Here is a 20,245-nt window from a genome sequence, read left to right as displayed (position 1 = left end):
GTACCTGGGAAGAATTCTTCTTCACCAGAAAACCAAAAAAAAAAAGAGGAGTAGTACCCCCACAAGCTGCTTTGTTTTGGTTTATCAAGGGGAGAGATAGCTAACAGAGATGTGTAGGAGAAAAACTCAAAGGAAAATGAAAACTCAATAACTGATTATAGAATATATCAAATATACCTTAGATCGATGTTTTCTGTTATTCAATGTGCTTAAAAGGTTAATAGAGTGGGTGGGATACGATAAAAAGGCATTTCCAGAGCAGTTTATGATGATGCCACTTTAAGGCCCACTATAATTGACAAGAGTTTTCAAAATCTTAACAAGTAAGACAAAGACAATTATGGCAATAATTACCCTTCGAGCTGCAAGGTTCCCTGCCAGTTCACTGACTCTTGATTTTCTTTGATTTGCCAGTTCTTTGACAGAATTAACTCCATCAGAAAACATACTGATTAATAGCTGAAGTGGAACCATGATGTCTAACTCCGATAATACCTGGAGAAAAAAAGGCACATGTCCCCCCAAAACATAAACTTTAAAACTCAAAAAAACTACATGGAACACTTTTCCCTAAGGTGACCTATTGAACATAAGGACCTTAGCCTCACATATTCTATCTGCAGTTGTTCTCAACTTTATTCTATCTGCAGTCGTCCTCAATTTTTCATACTAAAAAATTCAAAGCTATCATCAAATATTCCTACTCCTCCACCCTCCACATTGGATAAATTGCCATGTTCTTTCTAATAAAATTTCTAATAAAGTATCTCCTGACTGTCCCCTTCTTTCAATGTCATTCTTGTTGCCTTGGTTCATTGCTTTTCTCCTGAACTAGTATAATCTGCAACCAATCGGCAATTAACAAACATACAGATTTACAGATTCTTTGCAACAACTCCCTGCTGCCCTACCTGAGGAGCTAAAGTTTATAAGCTAAAAGCTATTGCCCAAAATGATCAAAAGTATGATTCACTTACATGAAGCCACAGTAAAGCTTGTTCCTGCACGGAGGAAGGGTATCCTGTGAACCGACAACTAATAAAGCCAAACATCTCTTCCATTGAAAAAGGTAGAGGGCAAAGCTCAATGTCAAACATTTTGCTGGAAAGCAAAGCAACAAAAGTAAATGACCAATGGCCATATATTAGGGCTTACTGTTGTCTTCCCAACTATATCCTATTTGGGGAACCAAACATTTTAGATTAGTCTGAGTTCTGAACTGTTACTAGTATGTTTCATTTTACTGTACTAGCTTATGTCCTTAGAACAGATATGAATAATCCCTATGGTTGTCAATAACATTAGTATTCATATTCATATTGGGTTTAATAAAAGGAATAGCATTTTCTAAGAAACTAGAGTTTCTCCTCAGCATCTTAAAACATGTCCCTTTGTACTTTTCCAACTTTATCCAAATCATAATTATATTTGAAGATAAACAATGTTTTATTATATATTTTATTCATAAATAAACAATATCTATTTATTTTCCCATCAGAACAAAATCCTTTCTGAACAATTACAGATCATCTTGGCACAACTTACAGCAATTGTTGTTCAGTCGCTCAGTCATGTCCGACCCCATGGGGTCACCAAATCAGACGCAACTGAGCGACTGAAAACAACAACAACAGAAATTTCTATTTGAACATTCAAATTTCTCAACAGGCTTGTAAAAATTCTATGAGACTATGTAAAATGCTTAGCACAGTGCCTGGCACACAGTACATGCTTCATAAATGCTAAATATCATTATAGTTACGGTGACTTCATTCAACTACTTACCCACCTTAGTACTTCCCTGAATTCTTTTAACTGATTATCTGGGACTTCTGTTCTGATAGCTTCCAGCCATTCCGGCATGATGCACTCCCACACGGACTGACTGATCACATTGTAGGGGATCAGGCAGAGGATTCGGTTGAGACCTTCCTTCAGCTGAGTCACTGTGCTACAGGATTTATCCCAGTATCCACCAACCTGATGGGATTTCCACAGCCACAGGGTAAAAGAACAAAATGCACTTGTTACATTTATACCTAAGCAAATACTAAATGAAATGGGTACAGAGAAAGACCACAATCCATTACATCTGAAACCTGTGCCAAGTATATTGAGTGAAGTTCGTGAAAAAACTATAAACCACCAGAATCCCTTAGTTTCCAAAAAGAAAACAGTTGCAAATAGATCCAAATACTGACCGGAGACTGAATTTGAACCAGTCTACTGCAGATTTTCCAAATCATATGTGCATTAAAATTCCAAAAATTTATTCCTAGAACAATGAAGCTTTATTTCTAAGATGTGACAAATCCCCTCCAAATATGTGCAGTTATACCTGCGTTTCAAAGAAACATAGATTTCTACTGCCGTACACTTTGTACTGGAGACTTTTCTTCATGGAAAATGAAGTGGCAGAGAGTACTCTTTTTTCCTGCACTGCATATTCTGTCACAGTTTTTTTCCTAAGCATGTTCTAAAGCTGGTTGAATCCATGAATTTTTTTAATGTTTTTTCTTTTTTTACTAATTAAGATAGGATATTAATTTTCTAAGGCAGAAAATCTTAAAATCACAACTTGAGGTTCTGTTTATAATTCTGATTTTAGATAAATATATATTACTATTATATGTATCAAAGTAACAAAGGGTTGACTGGTCCTAGATCTTTCCCATATAACACAAAATTGGGGGGAAACATTATTTTTCCCTTGCAGTTTTACTGAGTTATGATTGACATATAGCAGTGTATAAGTTTAAAGTATGTAACATAATGATTTGACTTACATACATCATGAAACAATTACTACAGTAGATATAGTGAACATCCGTCCCTGGAGGAAGGCATGGCAACCCACTCCAGTATTCTTGCCTGGAGAACCCCCATGGACAGAGGAGCCTGGCAGGCTACAGTCCATGGGGTCACAAAGAGCTGGACACGACTGAGTGACTAAGTACATCACCCCACGTAGATACAAAATAAAAGAAATAGAAAGGGGTATTTTTCTCTTGTGATGAGAACTCTTAAAATGTACTCTCTTAACTTTGACATAAACAGCAATGTTAATTATATTTATCATGCTTTTATATTATATCCTGGTATTATAACTGAAATTTTGTACCTTTTGACTGCCTTCATCTAATTCCCCTTTCCCCCACCCCCACCGCCGGTGACCATAAATATGATCTCTTTTTCTATGAGTTGGTTTGTTCCTTTTTGAAGTATGATTGACCTATAGCACCATGTTAGTTCCTGTTATACAACATCAGTTCAGTTCAGTCGCTCAGTCGTGTCTGACTCTTTGCGATCCCATGAACTGCAGCACGCCGGGCCTCCCTGTCCATCACCAACTCCCGGAGCCTACCCAAAGTCATGTCCATTGAGTCAGTGATGCCATCCAATCATCTCATCCTCCATTGTCCCCTTCCCCTCCTGCCCTCAATCTTTCCATAGTGATTTGATATTTCTATACATTTCAAAATGATCACCACAATAAATCTAGTTATCATGTCACCATATGAAGATATTACATAGTTACTGACCCTATTCCCCCTACACTGTACATTTCATATCTGTGACGCATTTATTTTGCAACTGGAAGTTTATACCTCTTAAACTTCCTCACCTATTTCTCTCTTCTCCCTAAACCTCCTCCCCTCTGGGAAACACTGTTTCTTCTTTGTATCTACAACTCTGTCTGTTTTGTTATGTTTATTAATTTGTTTTTTTAGGTTCCACATAAAAGTGAAATCATTCACTATTTGTCTTTCTTTGACTTATTTCAGTTAGCATAATGCTCTGTAGGTTTATCCATGTTGTCATAAAGGGCAACATTCTTTTTTATTCTTTTTTACGGTTGAGTAATATTCCATCATATATGTACCACATTTTTATACATTCATCTATCAATGGACACTTAGGTTGCTTCCATATCTTGTCTATTGTAAATAGTGCTGCAATTAATATAGGGGTGCATATATCTATCCTAATTAGTGTTTTTGCTTTCTTTGGGCAAAATGGCCAACAGTGGAGTTGCTGAATCATATGACAGTTCTATTTTTTAAGTTTTTTGAGGAATCTCCATACTGTTTTCCATAGTGGATGCATCAATTTACAATCCCATAGACTGGGCACAAAAGTTTCGTTTTCTCCACATCCTCATCAGCACTTGCTATTTGTCATCTTTTTGGTAACAGCCATTCTGACAAGTATAAGGTGATATCTCATTGTGGTTTTGATTTTCACTTCCCTGATCATTAGTGATCTTGAGCGTCTTTCCATGTGTCTGCTGGTCATTTGTATGTCGTCTTTGAAAAAATGTCTATTCAGGTTCTCTGGTCAATTTTAATCAGATTTTCTGGTATTGAGTTGTATGAGTTCTTTGTGGGAGAAGGCAATGGCACCCTACTCCAGTACTCTTGCCTGGAAAAGCCCATGGACGGAGGAGCCTGGAAGGCTGCAGTCCATGGGGTCGCTGAGGGTCGGACACGACTGAGTGACTTCATGTTCACTTTTCACTTTCATGCATTGGAGAAGGAAATGGCAACCCACTCCGGTGTCCTTGCCTGGAGAATCCCAGGGACAGGGGAGCCTGGTGGGCTGCCGTCTATGGGGTCGCACAGAGTTGGACACAACTGAAGTGACTTAGTGGTAGTAGTACGAGTTCTTTGTATATTTTGGATATTAACCCTCTATCAGACATATCATTTACAAATATCTCCTCCCATTCAGTGTGTGGCCTCTTCCTTTTGCGAAAGTTTCCTTTGCTGTGGAAAAGCTTTTTAGTTTGATATAGCCCCATGTGCTTATTTTTGCTTTTGGTTCCCCTTGCTTAGGGGGACATATCTAAAAAATAGTATTAAGACTGATATCAAAGAGCATACTATCTATGATTTCTTTTAGACATTTTATGGGTTCAGTTTTTACATTTAAGTCTTTAATCCATTGTGAATTTATTTTTGTATATAGTATGAGAAAGTAGTCCAATTTGATTCTTTTACACGTAATTTCCCAGTGTTCCCAATATCATTTATTGAACAGGCTGTCTATTCCCCATTGTATATTCTTGCCTCCTTGGTCATAGATTAATTGTCCCAAAACTATCTTACTTTAAGTGAATTCAATTTTCAGTATTTAATTTTCATATCTCGAATTCCACATCATTAAAACAAATCAATTCCATTTAAATTTCAAATATCTATTTAGCATCATATGGGCCAACATCCTTGATGACTGACTAGATATTACCAGGAAGTGACTGTATTTCTGAGATTGTTGTTGTTGTTAGGTACATAGACTCAGAAGAGCTAACACTGATAATGCTGAAATTATTGGATGTATCATTACTGAGGTCCCTTTGGCTGCTTAATTTATGCTTAAGTCATACAAAGGCCTATTGATTTTGAATCCCGTTTTGAAACAGATATACCTATAAATATCCTAAGTTGTCAGTGACCAGACAATGGATCCTTTGATTTGGAAACGTTTTTATAATTAAGGAGATTTTAGAGAACTCTCACCCTAAATAAATGTTCTCTTATCAACTATGGGAGGACCAAACTGACAGATGCACACACACACAAAGCCACAGCTAGCTAAAAGTCTCCTTTAACAGAATTCAAGAACAGAAATCAGATTCAGAAAGGAAATTAAAGCCCACACCCACCATAAATCCCCCTCTACCATGTCCCTCCTACAAATGACCCAGTTGGAGGTTGACATTCAGAGCCTGGTAGCAGACATTATAAAGGCCTTCCCTCAGAAGTTTAATTGGGCTAAAATAGAACAATCTACTCAGAGGAATGCAGTCTCAAGCCTTTGTCCCACAATTTATAAAAAATATTACAAAGGCACACAGCTCTAAATTTGAAAATCTCAGTTCATAGGAGTCTTTTCCAATTTAGCTGAAAATCTTGTCTCTGATATAAAAGAAGTTAATTCAAAGTAATGGGGTTGGGTGGGCAGGCCAGCTCCTTAATGTTATTATTGAGGCTGTCATCTAATGCTTTGAAGAATTAAAAATAAATGGCCTTGCCTTATTAATCGAGTATTTACAAAAACGTAACTGTGATTCTAGAAGAATCCCAAAGCTCATCTATCTTTCTTAACAGTCCCAAAGCCTCCCCTATTCATCTCAAGATGCTTACAGATATTATAAAAAGTCAGAACGAGGAAAAGGGACTGTCCTGCCCTTAAGAAGAAACACTTAAACAGTAATTGCCTTAGGCCTCAGCTTCCTCAGACAAGCTCCTCTAAGCCGTCTTCTCAACTGAGGCCTCAACTTGGACCTGTTAAAAACTTCAGATTCTCAACATGAATAATTTTTTCACCTCCCATAAATCTCCTCCCTCAAAATACCTGTAAAATTTCAGTGCTAGCAAAAGAATCTGTTTGTCCCATCCAAAACCTTTTAATAGACAAACATGGCCTTGAAATGTCCTTAGATTGTTATTTTACAAACTTGCATCTTTTCTCTCCCTCTCTGACACTTAAATCTACCATTCAGCACTATCTTCTCAAGGATCTGAGAATCATCTCTATAAATGCAAAACATTCAAGGACATAAATGTGGCTCTCAGCTGAAGAGATGCCTTGCTTTTACTTGTACTATTGCCTCTTGTCATAAAACAGGAGAAATTTATTTCTCCTCCTGATATGCATCAATTAACACTCCTCTTAACAAACCCCCAATGCCTTTTTCCTTAGCACTCTCCAGCCTTTAAAAAGTAACTTTTTAGTCAACTGAAACAACTATCTGAGGTTGAATCATAGACTCCATAAGATTACATATGAGGGCAAACAGAAAACCTCTTAAGGGTCTCCCCTACAAATATTGATTAAAAGTTTTATCCTTTATATGAAGCTAACAATTTGTTCCATTTTCAAGAAACATAATTTGAACAAAAGTAAGGCCAAGATGAAAACAAGCTCTTACATATGCTAGTGAGTTTTGTATTACTGTGATAGTCTTTGCTATAATGTCTGTATTTGCAAGTGTGTCACTCAGTCATGTCCAACTCTGTGATCCCATGGACTGTAGCCCACCAGGCAGGTCCTCTGTCCATGGAATTTTCCGGGGAAGAATACTGGAGTGGGTTGCCAATTCCCTTCTCCAGGGGATCTTCCCAACCCAGGGCTCAAATCCAGGTCTCTTGCATTGCAGGTGGATTCTTTATCATCTGAGCCATAAGGGAAGCCCCTATGTACTTGGGTCCCTTAGGTATATGTTTTTATATGTATGGTATGTATGTACACTGTTTTCTTCCTCTGGATGGTTTTGCCAAATTAATTTATTAAATGCCTTAAAAGATTTCTATTCTCAATAAGCTTTCTAGAAAACTAAGAGCTTATAAAATTAAATATTCCTAAAACCCTATGTCAGCAGGAAGAAGTTATAGAAGGTGGACTTTCCCCCCTAATGCCATAGATATGAAATGACATTGGACAAGTGGGGATTTGTAAGCAGCTTTTTGGCCCTTTCTTGTTTGCTTATTTGTTTTACGAATGAGATCACGCAGCAATTTAACCTAACTCCTGGCTTAATGCTTTCCTGAAGATGCATGCTTTGCCTAACCTGTTGATTCTCTTCCCAGATTAAAAGAAGTAAGAATGAAGAGTTAAGTAGTTTAAAAATGACTAGCTTTCTACTTCCAGCAGCCCCCAAGGCAGATCCTATAGGCAGATCACATAAGCAATATATCATCTGAAGAGAAAGTCAGCCAGTCAGCACCCAATGGAGAATGACGCAGAACCCAACCTCCTGCCTTGATCATTCACTGAGATTCTCTCCCCTTTTTCCCTTTAAAAACTGTCATGGCTGGTCCCACCTAACACCAGTCAGAATAGCCATCATCCAGGTCTGTATCCAAAGTCTACAAACAACAAATGCTGGAGTGGGTGTGAAGAAAAGGGAACCCTCCTACACTGTTGGTGGGAATGTAAGATGGTTCAACCACTGTGGAAAAGAGTATGGAGGTTTTTCAAAAAACTAAAAATAAAATTACCATATGGTCCAGCAAGCCTATTCCTGGACGTATACTCAGACAAAACTGTAATTCAAGAAGATATATGCACCCCTATATTCACAACAGCACTACTCACAATAGTCAAAACATGGAAACAACCACACATGCATCAGTAGGTGAATGGATAAAGAAGATGCGGTACACATATACAAAGGAATACTGGTGACAGTGGTTTACTGGCTAAGTCGTGTCCAGCTCTTTGTGTCTGCCAGGCTCCTCTGTCCATGGGATTTCCCAGGCAACAGTACTGGAGTGGGTTGCCATTTCCTTCTCCAGGGGATCTTTCAGGCCCAGGGATTGAATCAGAGTCTCCTGCTTTGCAGGAAGATTCTTTACTGACTGAGTCACCAGGGAAGCCCACAATGGAATCCTAATCAGCCATAAAAAAGAAATAATACCATTTGCAGCAGCGTGGATGCAACTATAGATTATCATGCTAAGTGAAGTAAATCAGAAAGTGAAAGACAAATACCATATGACATCACACGTGTGAAATCTCAAATATGGAAATATGGCATAAACGAACCTACCTACAAATCAGAAACAGACTCACAGATATAGAGAACAGGCTTGTGGTTGCCAAGGGAGAGGGAGGTGGGGAAGAGAAAGACAGGGAGTTTGGGAATAGTAGATGTAAAGTATTATATATAAGGTGGATAAACCACAAGGTCCTACTCTATAACACAGGGAACTATATTCAATATCTTATAATAAACCATAATGGAAAAGAATATTAAAAAAAGAATGTTCACATGTGTATAACTGAGTCACTTTGCTGTAGAGCAGAGATTGGCATGACATTATAAATCACCTATACGTCAATTAAAAAATTAAATTTTAAAAACTGTCATGCCCGAGCAGAATCTTCCGATTTGGTATTGGGAAATGAATTTGCTTTCTCCCCAGACTGCTGGCTTTTCTGATTAAAGCAATTTTTCCTTTCCACCAACATTTGCCTCTCAAGTGTTGGTTTTTAAATGAAAGAAGAATGGAACTGGAAGAATCAACCTGCCGGACTTCAGGCTCTACTACAAAGCCACAGTCATCAAGACAGTATGGTACTGGCACAAAGACAGAAATATAGATCAATGGAACAAAATAGAAAGCACAGAGATAAATCCATGCACCTATGGACACCTTATTTTCGACAAAGGAGGCAAGACTATACAATGGAGAAAAGACAATCTGTTTAACAAGTGGTGCTGGGAAAACTGGTCAACCACTTGTAAAAGAATGAAACTAGAACACTTTGTAACACTGTACACAAAAATAAACTCAAAATGGATTAAAGATCTAAATGTAAGACCAGAAACTATAAAACTCCTAGAGGAGAACATAGGCAAAACATTCTGTGATATAAATCACAGCAGGATCCTCTATGACACACCTCCCAGAATATTGGAAATAAAAGCAAAAATAAACAAATGGGACCTAATTAAAATTAAAAGCTTCTGCACAACAAAGGAAACTATAAACAAGGTGAAAAGACAGCCTTCTGAATGGGAGAAAATAATAGCAAATGAAGCAACTGACAAAGAATTAATCTCAAAAATACACAAGCAACTTATGCAGCTCAATTCCAGAAAAATAAACAACCCAATCAAAAAATGGGCCAAAGAACTAAACAGACATTTCTCCAAAGAAGACATACAGATGGCTAACAAACACATGAAAAGATGCTCAACATCACTCATTATCAGAGAAAAGCAAATCAAAACCACAATGAGGTACCATTTCACGCCAGTCAGAATGGCTGCGATCCAAAAGCCTACAAGCAATAAATGCCGGAGAGGGTGTGGAGAAAAGGGAATCCTCTCACACTGTTGGTGGGAATGCAAACCAGTACAGCCACTATGGAGAACAGTGTGGAGATTCCTTAAAAAACTGGAAATGGAACTGCCATATGACCCAGCAATCCCACTACTGGGCATGCACACCGAGGAAACCAGAATTGAAAGAGACACGTGTACCCCAATGTTCATCACAGCACTGTTTATAATAGCCAGGACATGGAAGCAACCTAGATGTCCATCAGCAGACGAATGGATAAGAAAGCTGTGGTACATATACACAATGGAGTATTACTCAGCCATTAAAAAGAACACATTTGAATCAGTTCTAATGAGGTGGATGAAACTGGAGCCGATTATACAGAGTGAAGTAAGCCAGAAAGAAAAACACCAATACAGTATACTAACGCATATGTATGGAATTTAGAAAGATGGTAATGATAACCCTGTATGCGAGATAGCAAAAGAGACACAGATGTATAGAACAGTCTTTTGGACTCTGTGAGAGAGGGCGAGGGTGGGGTGATTTGGGAGAATGGCATTGAAACCTGTATAATATCATATGTGAAACGAATTACCAGACCAGGCTCGATTCATGATACAGGATGCTCGGGGCTGGTGCACTGGGATGACCCAGAGCAGTGGTATGGGAAGGGAGTTGGGAGGGGGGTTCAGGATGGGGAACATGTGCACACCTGTGGCGGATTCATGTTGATGTATGGTAAAACCAATACAATATTGTAAAGTAATCAGCATCCAATTAAAATAAATAAATTTATATTAAAAAAGTAAAATAAATGGCAATCCGCCAAATCTGAGTTCTGGAACAGTTTGTGTAAATCTTTGATAAACAAGACAATATTTTATTTATCTTTGATAAATAAGACAATATTTTAATATTGTTGGTTTGATAAAAAGAGCTGCATCTTCTGAGTTACCATCACTGAGTATGATATGAACACACTTTTTATTCTACATGGGTTTACTAGTCAAATAAAGTAATATTATATTTACTAGATGTTTAAATTATAAGACAGATTTCATTTTCATCAAATTAAATTATTATGACAAGCTTTATTTCAACAGTAATTGTGTTTTATGACATATCTTCTTGGAAGTAGTTTCCAAAATCTTTTTCATAACATGAAATTAAATTTATATTAAGTTACATGAGCTATATTCATTGAATATCCAGATCATTTCTAAGTAAGTTTAATTTTATCTACTTTTGGCTTCTTATTTTTACAGAGATGCTAAAATTATTTGGATCTGCTAATAAATATGTTCATTTTGCCATGCTGAGAAATTATACTATGAAGAAGCATATCCAATAGAAGTTATGATAGAAGTTATCAGCACTAGTATAATAGTATAATCATACAACTATAATAGTATAAAACAAAAATAGATTAATCATAAACTTTGCTACAAAATGCTGGTATGTGACGAGCAATTCACAGTTGTTTACCCCCTGGTCTTTGAAAAACAGAGATCATTAAGTGTTGAAAATTATAATCAATATATAAGTGAAACTTCTAGAAATAATAAGGGTGAAGGAAAAAACCTCCGTATGCAGAATATTCAAAGAATGTAGGATGTGTGTTTTGTTAAGGAAAGAAAGAGTAATTCTGTCCTAAAGTAGTTGTTTAGAGGTTGTATAAAGGTTATCCAGGTGAGAAAGAGGAAAGTGAAGGGCAGAAATATGACTGAAAATAGAAAATTGTATAGGATCTGTTGGAGGGGGGAGGGGGGAGATGGGCACACATTTTCATCGTGTCCCCAATTATTTAAGAGAACCAAGTCTTTTCAATGTTAAAAAAGCTAATTTTTAAAATTATCACATTAGATTCCATTTTTATTTTTGAAATTTGAATTGCCAGTTTGGTTGTATGGATAACTAAGTATTATTTCATAGCAATGTATCATCCTGATTAATTGAGCACCCAAACCTTTTGACTTTCTGACAGCTTTAGATATTTTGCTTCCCAAAATCAAATCCTAAATAAAATCTTGATCTCAAATTGACTTTGAGACTTCTGAGATGGCTTTCAGAAAATCTCAAGGGATTCTTCTCTCCGAGTAAAAAGAGATGTTAAACTAATTAGGTCTGTTTGATATGTTGAACTGCATGAAAAGCATTGGCAAATAAGAAGAGATGCTTAACCCTCTCTAGTTTATATCTATATAAGTAAATATTTTTAACATAAATATTTCAGAAATTATATGGAATTTGTAAAAATTATATGCCCTTTGTGTTCATGATTATATTTTTATGCTGCTTTGCCTGATAGTAGACAATAATGGAATAATTTTAACATCATAATTCCAGTTACTCTCATCAGATCTTTAATCACAGCCATTTTACTTTTTAAATTAATTTTTATTGGAGTATAGTTGATTTACAATGTTCTATTAGTTTCTGCTGTGTAGCAAAGTGAATCAATTATACACATGCACTGTGCTAAGTCGCTTCCAACTCTTTGCAACCCTGTTGACCACAGCCGGCCAGGCTCCTCTGTCCAAGGAATTCTCTAGGCAAGAATAGTGGAGTGGGTTGCCATTTCCTCTTCCAGGGGATCTTCCTGATGCAGGGATTGAACCTGGGTCTCCTGCATTGCAGGCAGATTCTTTAGCATCTGAGCCACCAGGCAAGCCTTACTCCAGTATTCTTGTCTGGAGAATCTCATGGACAAAGGAACCTGGGTGGCTACAGTCCATAGCATCACACAGAGTCCAACATGACTGAAGAGACTTAGCATGCATGCATAGTTATTTACACAAGCTTAATAAAAATCTGTTCTCCTTGTAACTGGACATAATAGGAAAAATTGGTTATGTTATCAAGGCTTTGACTGAAACATCATACTTGAGAAAGATACTCAAAGAATAAAATATGACCAGACAGCTTTAAAGAACTGAGGTGGACATTATAAAGTCCATGCTTATAAAGCCCTCTTGGAAAAACCAGCCTACTACTTGACTTTTGATGTCCCCAGTCTATAAGCAAATAAGAAAAGTCATTTCCTGACAGACCCAGAAACCTTACAGCATTCAAGGGATCTCAAAAAGAAAAATTCACCCAAATCTACAAATACTGAAGATAAATATGACAAATTCTTGGCTTGGCTTCCCAGCATGGAAAGGCCTTTAAAAGTCCAATCTGAGGTTCTCGAAAAAACTTGCGGTAAAACAGACTCTTGAAGGCCCTTGTGGTCAAATACCACTTTTGTTGTATGTAAATAATCAGGCCAAATTTAATGAGACTAGACTTACTTTGTGAACAGAATATCTTACTCTAATTATCTTTGGTCAAAAGTGGGAAAATTAAGAAATTGTTTGTTTCAACAGAAAACTATACTCACACTTGTGGGTGATCAGATCTAGTCCTGTTCACTCAGCTATTTTTCACCTCTTTATAAACTGGATCCTGCTGTCTTGCACACTTTGTGAGTAATTAATGTTCCCAATTGTTTTTCCTACCTTTCTGACTTGGTGTCATTGAGAACTAAAACCTGGCTGCCAGGATCCTTACTGAGACTCTAGGCTGTCTTGTCCCAAAGCCCAGCAAGCTAAAGCAGGCAACTTGATATAAACTTCAAAAGACTTCTTGCTTCAACAGTTTAGGCCACTTTGGAAGTTCACCAAACATCCACATCTTCCAGGCTCTGCTCTAGAAAATAACCATGCCAGTGACACTGATGAATTCATCATCATCTGAAGGTGCTTCAAGCCCAGCATCTAGAAATCTTGACTGTTTTCCTTAGGCTGTAGAAACTAGGTTTATAGTCTACTCTAACCACTAATCTTTGTTTTCTATTTCCTTATTCTAATTTATGTTCTTTTGCATATCTCTTACCTAGCAGTTCCTAACCCAAAATCTTCTCTCCAAGTCAATCAACCTAGATTCCTTTTTGTGTGAAACTTCTAAAGAAGTTGCAGATGGGAGAAACGTGGGAGGCACTCAGACCCCCAGAGTTGGTATAAAGATTACATTAAATGGAAACATTTGCGCTAAAGAAGATGCAGAGAGAAATCTTATCTAAATTTCCTTTATCTGACTAAACCAGAGCCTCCAGAAAGTATGGCTTCTATTAAGCCCCTCCAAAGGGAGTTCTCGTGAATTCAGCTGCCCTGGAGAAAGGCTGCCCATTTCCATTAGCATAAAAACACCCAAAAGAACTTTCGCTATCTTCCCCTTCAAGCCTCCTCACAAATGCCCCTCACACTCTAGAAGTTTGGTATATAAACTTTTTATCTGTGGTTATTGAAAAAACTTCCCATCAATGAGTACTTCTGTGTGTAAATGTAAATAAACTTTGTCTCTCCTCTTGTTAATAACAAGTCAGTTCTGTCAATTAGTCATGTCCGACTCTTTGTCACCCCATGTACTGCAGCATCCCAGGCTTCCCTATCCATCACCAACTCCCAAAGCTTGCTCAAACTCATGTCCATCAAGTCAATGATGCCATCCAGCCATTTTATCCTCTGTCGTCCCCTTCTCCTCCCACGTTCAATCTTTTCCAGTATTGGGGTATTTTCCAATGAGTCAGTTCCTCACATCAGATGGCCAAAGTATTGCAGCTTCAGCTTCAGCATCAGTCCTTCCAATGAATATTCAGGATTGATTTCCTTTATGATTGACTGATTTGATCTCCTTGCAGTCCAATGGACTCTCGAGAGTCTTCTCCAACACCACAGTTCAAAAGCATCAGTTCTTTGGCACTCAGCTTTCTTTATACTTCAACTCTCACATCCATACATGACTACTGGAAAAACCATAGCTTTGACTAGACAGACCTTTGTTGGCAAAGTAGTGTCTCTGCTTTTTAATATGCTGTCTAGGTTAATCATAGCTTTTATTCCAAGGAGCAAGTATCTTTTAATGCCATGGCTGTAGTACCATCTGCAGTGATTTTGGAGACCAAGAAAATAAAGTCTGTTACCATTTCCATTGTTTCCCAATTTATTTGCCATGAAGTGATGGAACCAGATGCCATGACCTTAGTTTATTGAATGTTGATTTTTAAGCCAGCTTTTTCGCTCCCCTCTTTCACTTTCATCGAGAGGCTCTTCAGTTCCTCTTTGCTTTCTACCATAAGGGTGGTGTCATTTGCCTATCTGATATTATTGATATTTCTCCTGGCAATCTTGATTCCAGCTTGTGCTTCTTCCAGCCCAGTGTTTCTCATGATGTACTCTGCATAGAAGTGAAATAAGCAGGGTGACAACACACAGCTTTGACGTACTCCTTTCCCAATTTGGAACCACTCTGTTGTTCCACATCTGGTTCTAACTGTTGCTTCTTGACCAGCATACAGATTTCTCAGTAGGCAGGTAAGGTGGTCTGGTATTCCCATCACTTTAAGAATTTTCCATAGTTTGTTGTGATCCACACAGTTAAAGGCTTTGGAATAGTCAATAAAGCAGAAGTAGATGTTTTTCTGGAACTCTCTTGCTTTTTGTATGATCCAGTGGATGTTGGCAATTTGATCTCTGGTTCCTCTGCCTTTTCTAAATCCAGTTTGAACGTCTGGAAATTCTTGCCAATTACATGCAGGCTCCCAACTGCTGGTGCCAACTTGGAAGAGGAAAAGTTTTCCTCCCAATATAATCATTTCCTCTTATTTTTCAGAATTCATGGGGTTCCAGGCAAGAATACTGGAGTGGGTTGCCATTTCCTTCTTCAGGTGATTTTCCTGACCCAGGGATCAAACCCGTGTCTCCTGCATTGGCAGTTATTCTTTACCACTAGCACCACTTGGGAAGCTCTTTTCAGAATCATATCACACTAATTCTTTACTATTCCAAAAGAAACAATAATTGAAAACATATCAACACAGTCAAAGAATGCCAGGAAATGGGGAATTTCCATTATGCAAAAATCTGATTTTAAATATAAGTCAGTAGGTGGCACCAAAGAAGAAAGAAGTGTATCTTGATAAATGCACAGAATGCTTTGACTCCTGGAAATCTAATAAAACCTACTCTTTAGAAGGTATGTGTTAAGTTTTCTTCTTAAAATTCTTATTTAAACTGAAAACTGCCTCAAATTTTCACTGAAAGCAAACCCCAAAATCACAAATAAAAATAAAACTTAGAAAATACCTTGAAATAAATTTCATGTATTACTGGCAGAAACTGATTCTAGATATCCATCTTGCTGGGCTAGACATGAATGATAATATGAAGTCTTAGCAGCTGTGCATCTGAAACCTGTGATCCAGTAAGGCAGAAGCAAGAGAACAAGCAAAGAGAAATTCGTCCTAGAGCCAGAAGAAAAGGAGCATTTGGGCAGTTCCTTTGTGGCTCAGCTGGTAAAGAATCCGCCGGCAATGAGGGAGACCTGGGTTCGATCCCTGGGTTGGGAAGATCCCCTGGAGAAGGGCCTGGAGAATGCCATGGACTGTATAATCCATGAGATCCCAAACAGATGGACATGATTGAGCAACTTTCACTTTCACCTTAAATCTTTTGGGCATTCCACATGAGAGGGCAGGGACCATTCATCCCTAGATATATATATATCCACAGAAACTGCTCCTAGTCAACTGTTAGCCTTTCCCCAAACCAGAAAAAGGCTGAGCTCTAGCAGCCTCAGGGAAAGGCTATTTTATTTCCTGTTTCTTAGTTAAAATATTCAGCGACATCAGGAAAGAATAGTCCCTTGAATTTTTTAAAGATATGTCACACATTCCTCTTGCCATTCTTCCCCATCTCAAACTAACATCAAAACAGCATATCAGCTAAAAGGCAATTCCTAAGCTCATTTAGGACTTCCCTGGTGGCTCAGAGGGTAAAGTGTCTGTCTACAATGTGGGAGACAGCTCTATTGACTAAAGAGAGGTGTTCCTCTTCTACAGACACTGATAACTCTCTAGTAGCTAAGGTAGTGTCAGCAGACAGGGCAGGGCTCCAAAGAAAAAGAACCAGGCATGGTTTTCTTGACAGAAGAGAAGCCACTTTCACTTAAGCCATTTTGTGATCCAAGCCTGTTCACAATGCTTGCCCTTGAACAGGTCTCAGTAATCAACAATTTTAAGGATAGTAATAAAGGAAAATCAGTCAAGAAACAATAGTCTAGCAATAAAAGAGTCCTAGTTCCTCCTCAAGGAATCTACCTTACAATCTGATACATACTTTTGAGTTCTGCAGGAAGCAAGGCCCCCACCCAGGTGGAGGATGGGGACGACAAGCGGAGACTCCCGACTGGTCAGAATCTAAGGAATGATGGTGTTGACCTTTTCTGACCCTCTTGACTTTAATCAACTAAAGCTTAGACTCTGTCCCTCTTTGCCCCAGTTCTATGCTGAATTCTCCTCTGCTCAAGCCCCTTCATGAATATGCATGTATCCTTAGCCTAAAAGGTTTCCAATTTTGCTGTTGAGAGATACTGCCTTGGAAAGATCCCTGGTGTCCTCCTTACTTGCTGCAAGTATTAAGAAATCCTTCCTTCTCGTGATCTTTGCCTTGGCTTCTATCTTTTAGCGCAACACCCACTGAGAAGTAAACCCAGGTTTTCAGTAACAATAGTGCTTCTCCCAAGTCCTCCTCTCCAACAAGGTCCAAGCTGTAGGTCTTCATGAAAAAAGATGAGTATTTTATCGCAGGACAAGGAAATTTTAAACATAAAAATTCTTCTCTGCCCATTTAGGCTTCCTCCTTCCCCTTTAGTACATGTTGTGCAATTGCATTAACCAGACCTCCTTAGGAGATAACATTCCTTCTTAATTGCATCAAGCGTCACAACGCTTGGGAAATAACTTTCCTTCTTATCTTGTAAGAGGCCATGATGACCTGTGACCCACTCAGTTCAGTTCAGTTCAGTCGCTCAGTCGTGTCTGACTCTTTGCAACCCCATTGACAGCAGCACTACTCACTTAGTATGTGTAGATCTGGATTGTGTTAACTGTCAATAATACATCACTTGACATAAAACCCTTTGTCTCAAAATTTTACATATCTGTGCTATGGCCTCCAAAGGGCAGAACAATCCTCAGAGCTTTCTGAAAGACTGTCTCTTGGGTTATAATCCTCAGGTTGGGTCAAATAATATTTCCCCTTTCTTTTTTTTTAAACTTTTCATTTTTTTATTGGGCTATAGCTAATTAATAATGTTAATTTAGTTAGTTAGATAGTTTCAGGTGACCAGCAAAGGGACTCATTCATACATAGACATGTATCCATTCTCCCCTCCATTTCTTTCCTAGATAAATTATTGATTAATTTTTTTTTTTTATCAGCCTCCACTTACCCGGGCAAATTCCATTGGTTTGGGAAGAAGGCACATGACCATGACATCAAAGCGAACATCACATACTGTCTTCAACCACTTGGTGACAAACTGAGGCTTCAGCTTTTCTACCAAACTTCCAACTTCATCATCCATCATATACGCTGTGGAGTGAAACCACTGAAACACCATGGCCACGAGCCTGGCCAAGCTTTCCGTAGGAGTATTCTCACTGGGCGTGCAGAGACTCACCTGGAAATAGATTAGATTCTCCTTCAGCCTCAGTACATAATATGTTTGTTTAAAGACCAAAAAAAAAAAAGATGTCCCTGATAATCCATTTGAAATAGGCAGTCCTACATAAATGATGGAGGACCACTTATCCTGGAAACTGTGTTCTTCTCTACAGAGAGATGAACTGCAACAACTTCCCCTCAAGACTGCACCTCCCAATAAGCTTTTTCACCTAAAAGAAATCAATTACATATTCTGTACCAGGTAAATACTTTTAAAAAGTTAAGTCTACAAAGTGAAATTTCATAAATATCTTTAGTGTAAAAATAATCTATATATATTTCAGTTTCAAAATGATCAGATTCACCAAGAATTTCCTAGCAGTAATAATTCTGAAAACTTAAGAGCACCACCCCTCAGTTCACCACATTATAAATAGACTTTTCAAAACTGTTCACCATTTATTCATTAACCTTTTATTAAGCACTGAAGTAGGGTTCAGGAATATAAAAAATAAATAACACATTATCTTTGCCTCAATGAGTTCACAATAGTAGTCAGTTTGTCATTAGATAATAAGTTCTATGAGCGAGACATGCAAAATCAATAATTAAACTCCAATTTGATAAAGCAAAACAAAGCAAAAAAATATATGAAAGCATAAAAGAGATGTATCACTATGGAGACTTTTAATCTATTTCTCCAATGGGCAAAAACAAAAGTCTGCTTCTCTGCAGAACTGTCAAATTCAGCATTCTTAGAACTTCGGATCTGTATGTTTGATCTTCCCTGAATGAATACTTCAGTTGACTCAGTCAATAGAAGTCAAATTCCCTGCACTGGTTTGGCAATAATTTTTCTGGCTGTGTTACAGACTTGCCATAAATACACAAAAAGATCCACAGTAACTGAACTTGCAAACAAAATATTACGTCAGTGAGAGGTGAATGATCTATAAATTATATTGAATCCAACATTTCACAATATACTCTAGTAACTTACCCAATTGTTTCTTGTCAAAATGTGCATTTCCAACAGTTTAGAATCTGGCACAAAAGGTTCCAACACCTGGCTATTCATCAGAATCAACAAGGGATCTTTTTAAAAAGTTCCCAAGGTTCTGGGATGGAATCTGGGCAATGACATTTTTAAAAAACCTTCCTGGGTAAATCCAATGTGCAGTCACTGTCCTAGAGTATAGATTTCCTAAGCTAAGGTTGGCTTCTCAGAGAGAGCAGTGGTAAAGAATCTGCCTGCCAGTTCAGGAGACACAAGAGACGTGGGGTTCGATCCCTGACTCGGGAAGATTCCCCTGGAAGAGTAAATGGTAATCCACTCCAGTATTCTTGCCAGGAAAATTCTATGGATAGAGGAAAGTGGTGGGCTACAGTCCCGGGGGACATGACTGAGCACACACACACACTGGTGGTGGTGAATGCTAAGGTTAATTTTTCACCGTTTACTATTTACTTCCCTAAAAAGAACAGAAGAAACTCATCACCAGGGCAATGTTGGAATAAAACATAAGATATTAGAGATTAACTTCTTTTCTTACTAAGAACCATATTCCAAATTGACTGAGTAGCCGCTGGTCGTGTTTATCGTCATCCTTGTTGTCAAAGTCAGCATTATCCAGGGAATGGTGAGAAGAGGAGAGACCCAGCTGCCGCCGGCGATTCAGCTCATGTTCCCGCTGCTCAGCGTGGAACTCGGCTTCTTTCAACAAACTGCAGAAGAGGAGAAATTTCAGGTGAGACTACCCAAAAGCACACTCAAGATTACGACCCCATTCAGAGCAATTACTTCACGAGTTTTCAAGCATCACTCATTGTTCTCCTTTAAATTGGAAGGAGCCTCATGTCCTTGTTATTTTCTACTCCATCCCCATCTCAAAGATGTATAAACTGAGGCACAAAGAGGCTACTTCCTCCAATCAATAAGAATCAACCAGAACTGATGTCTTCTGG

At 38.1% G+C, this 20,245-nt stretch overlaps 1 protein-coding gene across 3 annotated transcripts in view; it reads right to left on the bottom strand.

The window, feature by feature from the left end:
* Nucleotides 1–20,245, bottom strand: part of UNC79 (unc-79 homolog, NALCN channel complex subunit) — a 209,032-nt gene that overhangs the window by 128,128 nt on the left and 60,659 nt on the right. For all 3 annotated transcript variants that reach the window (XM_068991237.1, XM_068991239.1, XM_068991238.1), the window contains exons 10-14: nt 19,834–20,005; nt 18,066–18,296; nt 1,790–1,980; nt 978–1,101; nt 355–495 (exon numbers count right to left, since the gene is read on the bottom strand). In XM_068991237.1, the coding sequence (XP_068847338.1) occupies nt 355–495; nt 978–1,101; nt 1,790–1,980; nt 18,066–18,296; nt 19,834–20,005 (859 nt within the window). The remainder of the gene's footprint in view (nt 1–354; nt 496–977; nt 1,102–1,789; nt 1,981–18,065; nt 18,297–19,833; nt 20,006–20,245) is intronic.

The sequence above is a fragment of the Capricornis sumatraensis genome, chromosome 19, assembly GCF_032405125.1.
Source record: "Capricornis sumatraensis isolate serow.1 chromosome 19, serow.2, whole genome shotgun sequence".
Taxonomy (NCBI): Eukaryota; Metazoa; Chordata; class Mammalia; order Artiodactyla; family Bovidae; genus Capricornis; species Capricornis sumatraensis.
The sequence above is the reverse complement of the archived record's forward strand: the minus strand, read 5'-3'. Positions and strand labels throughout refer to the sequence as shown.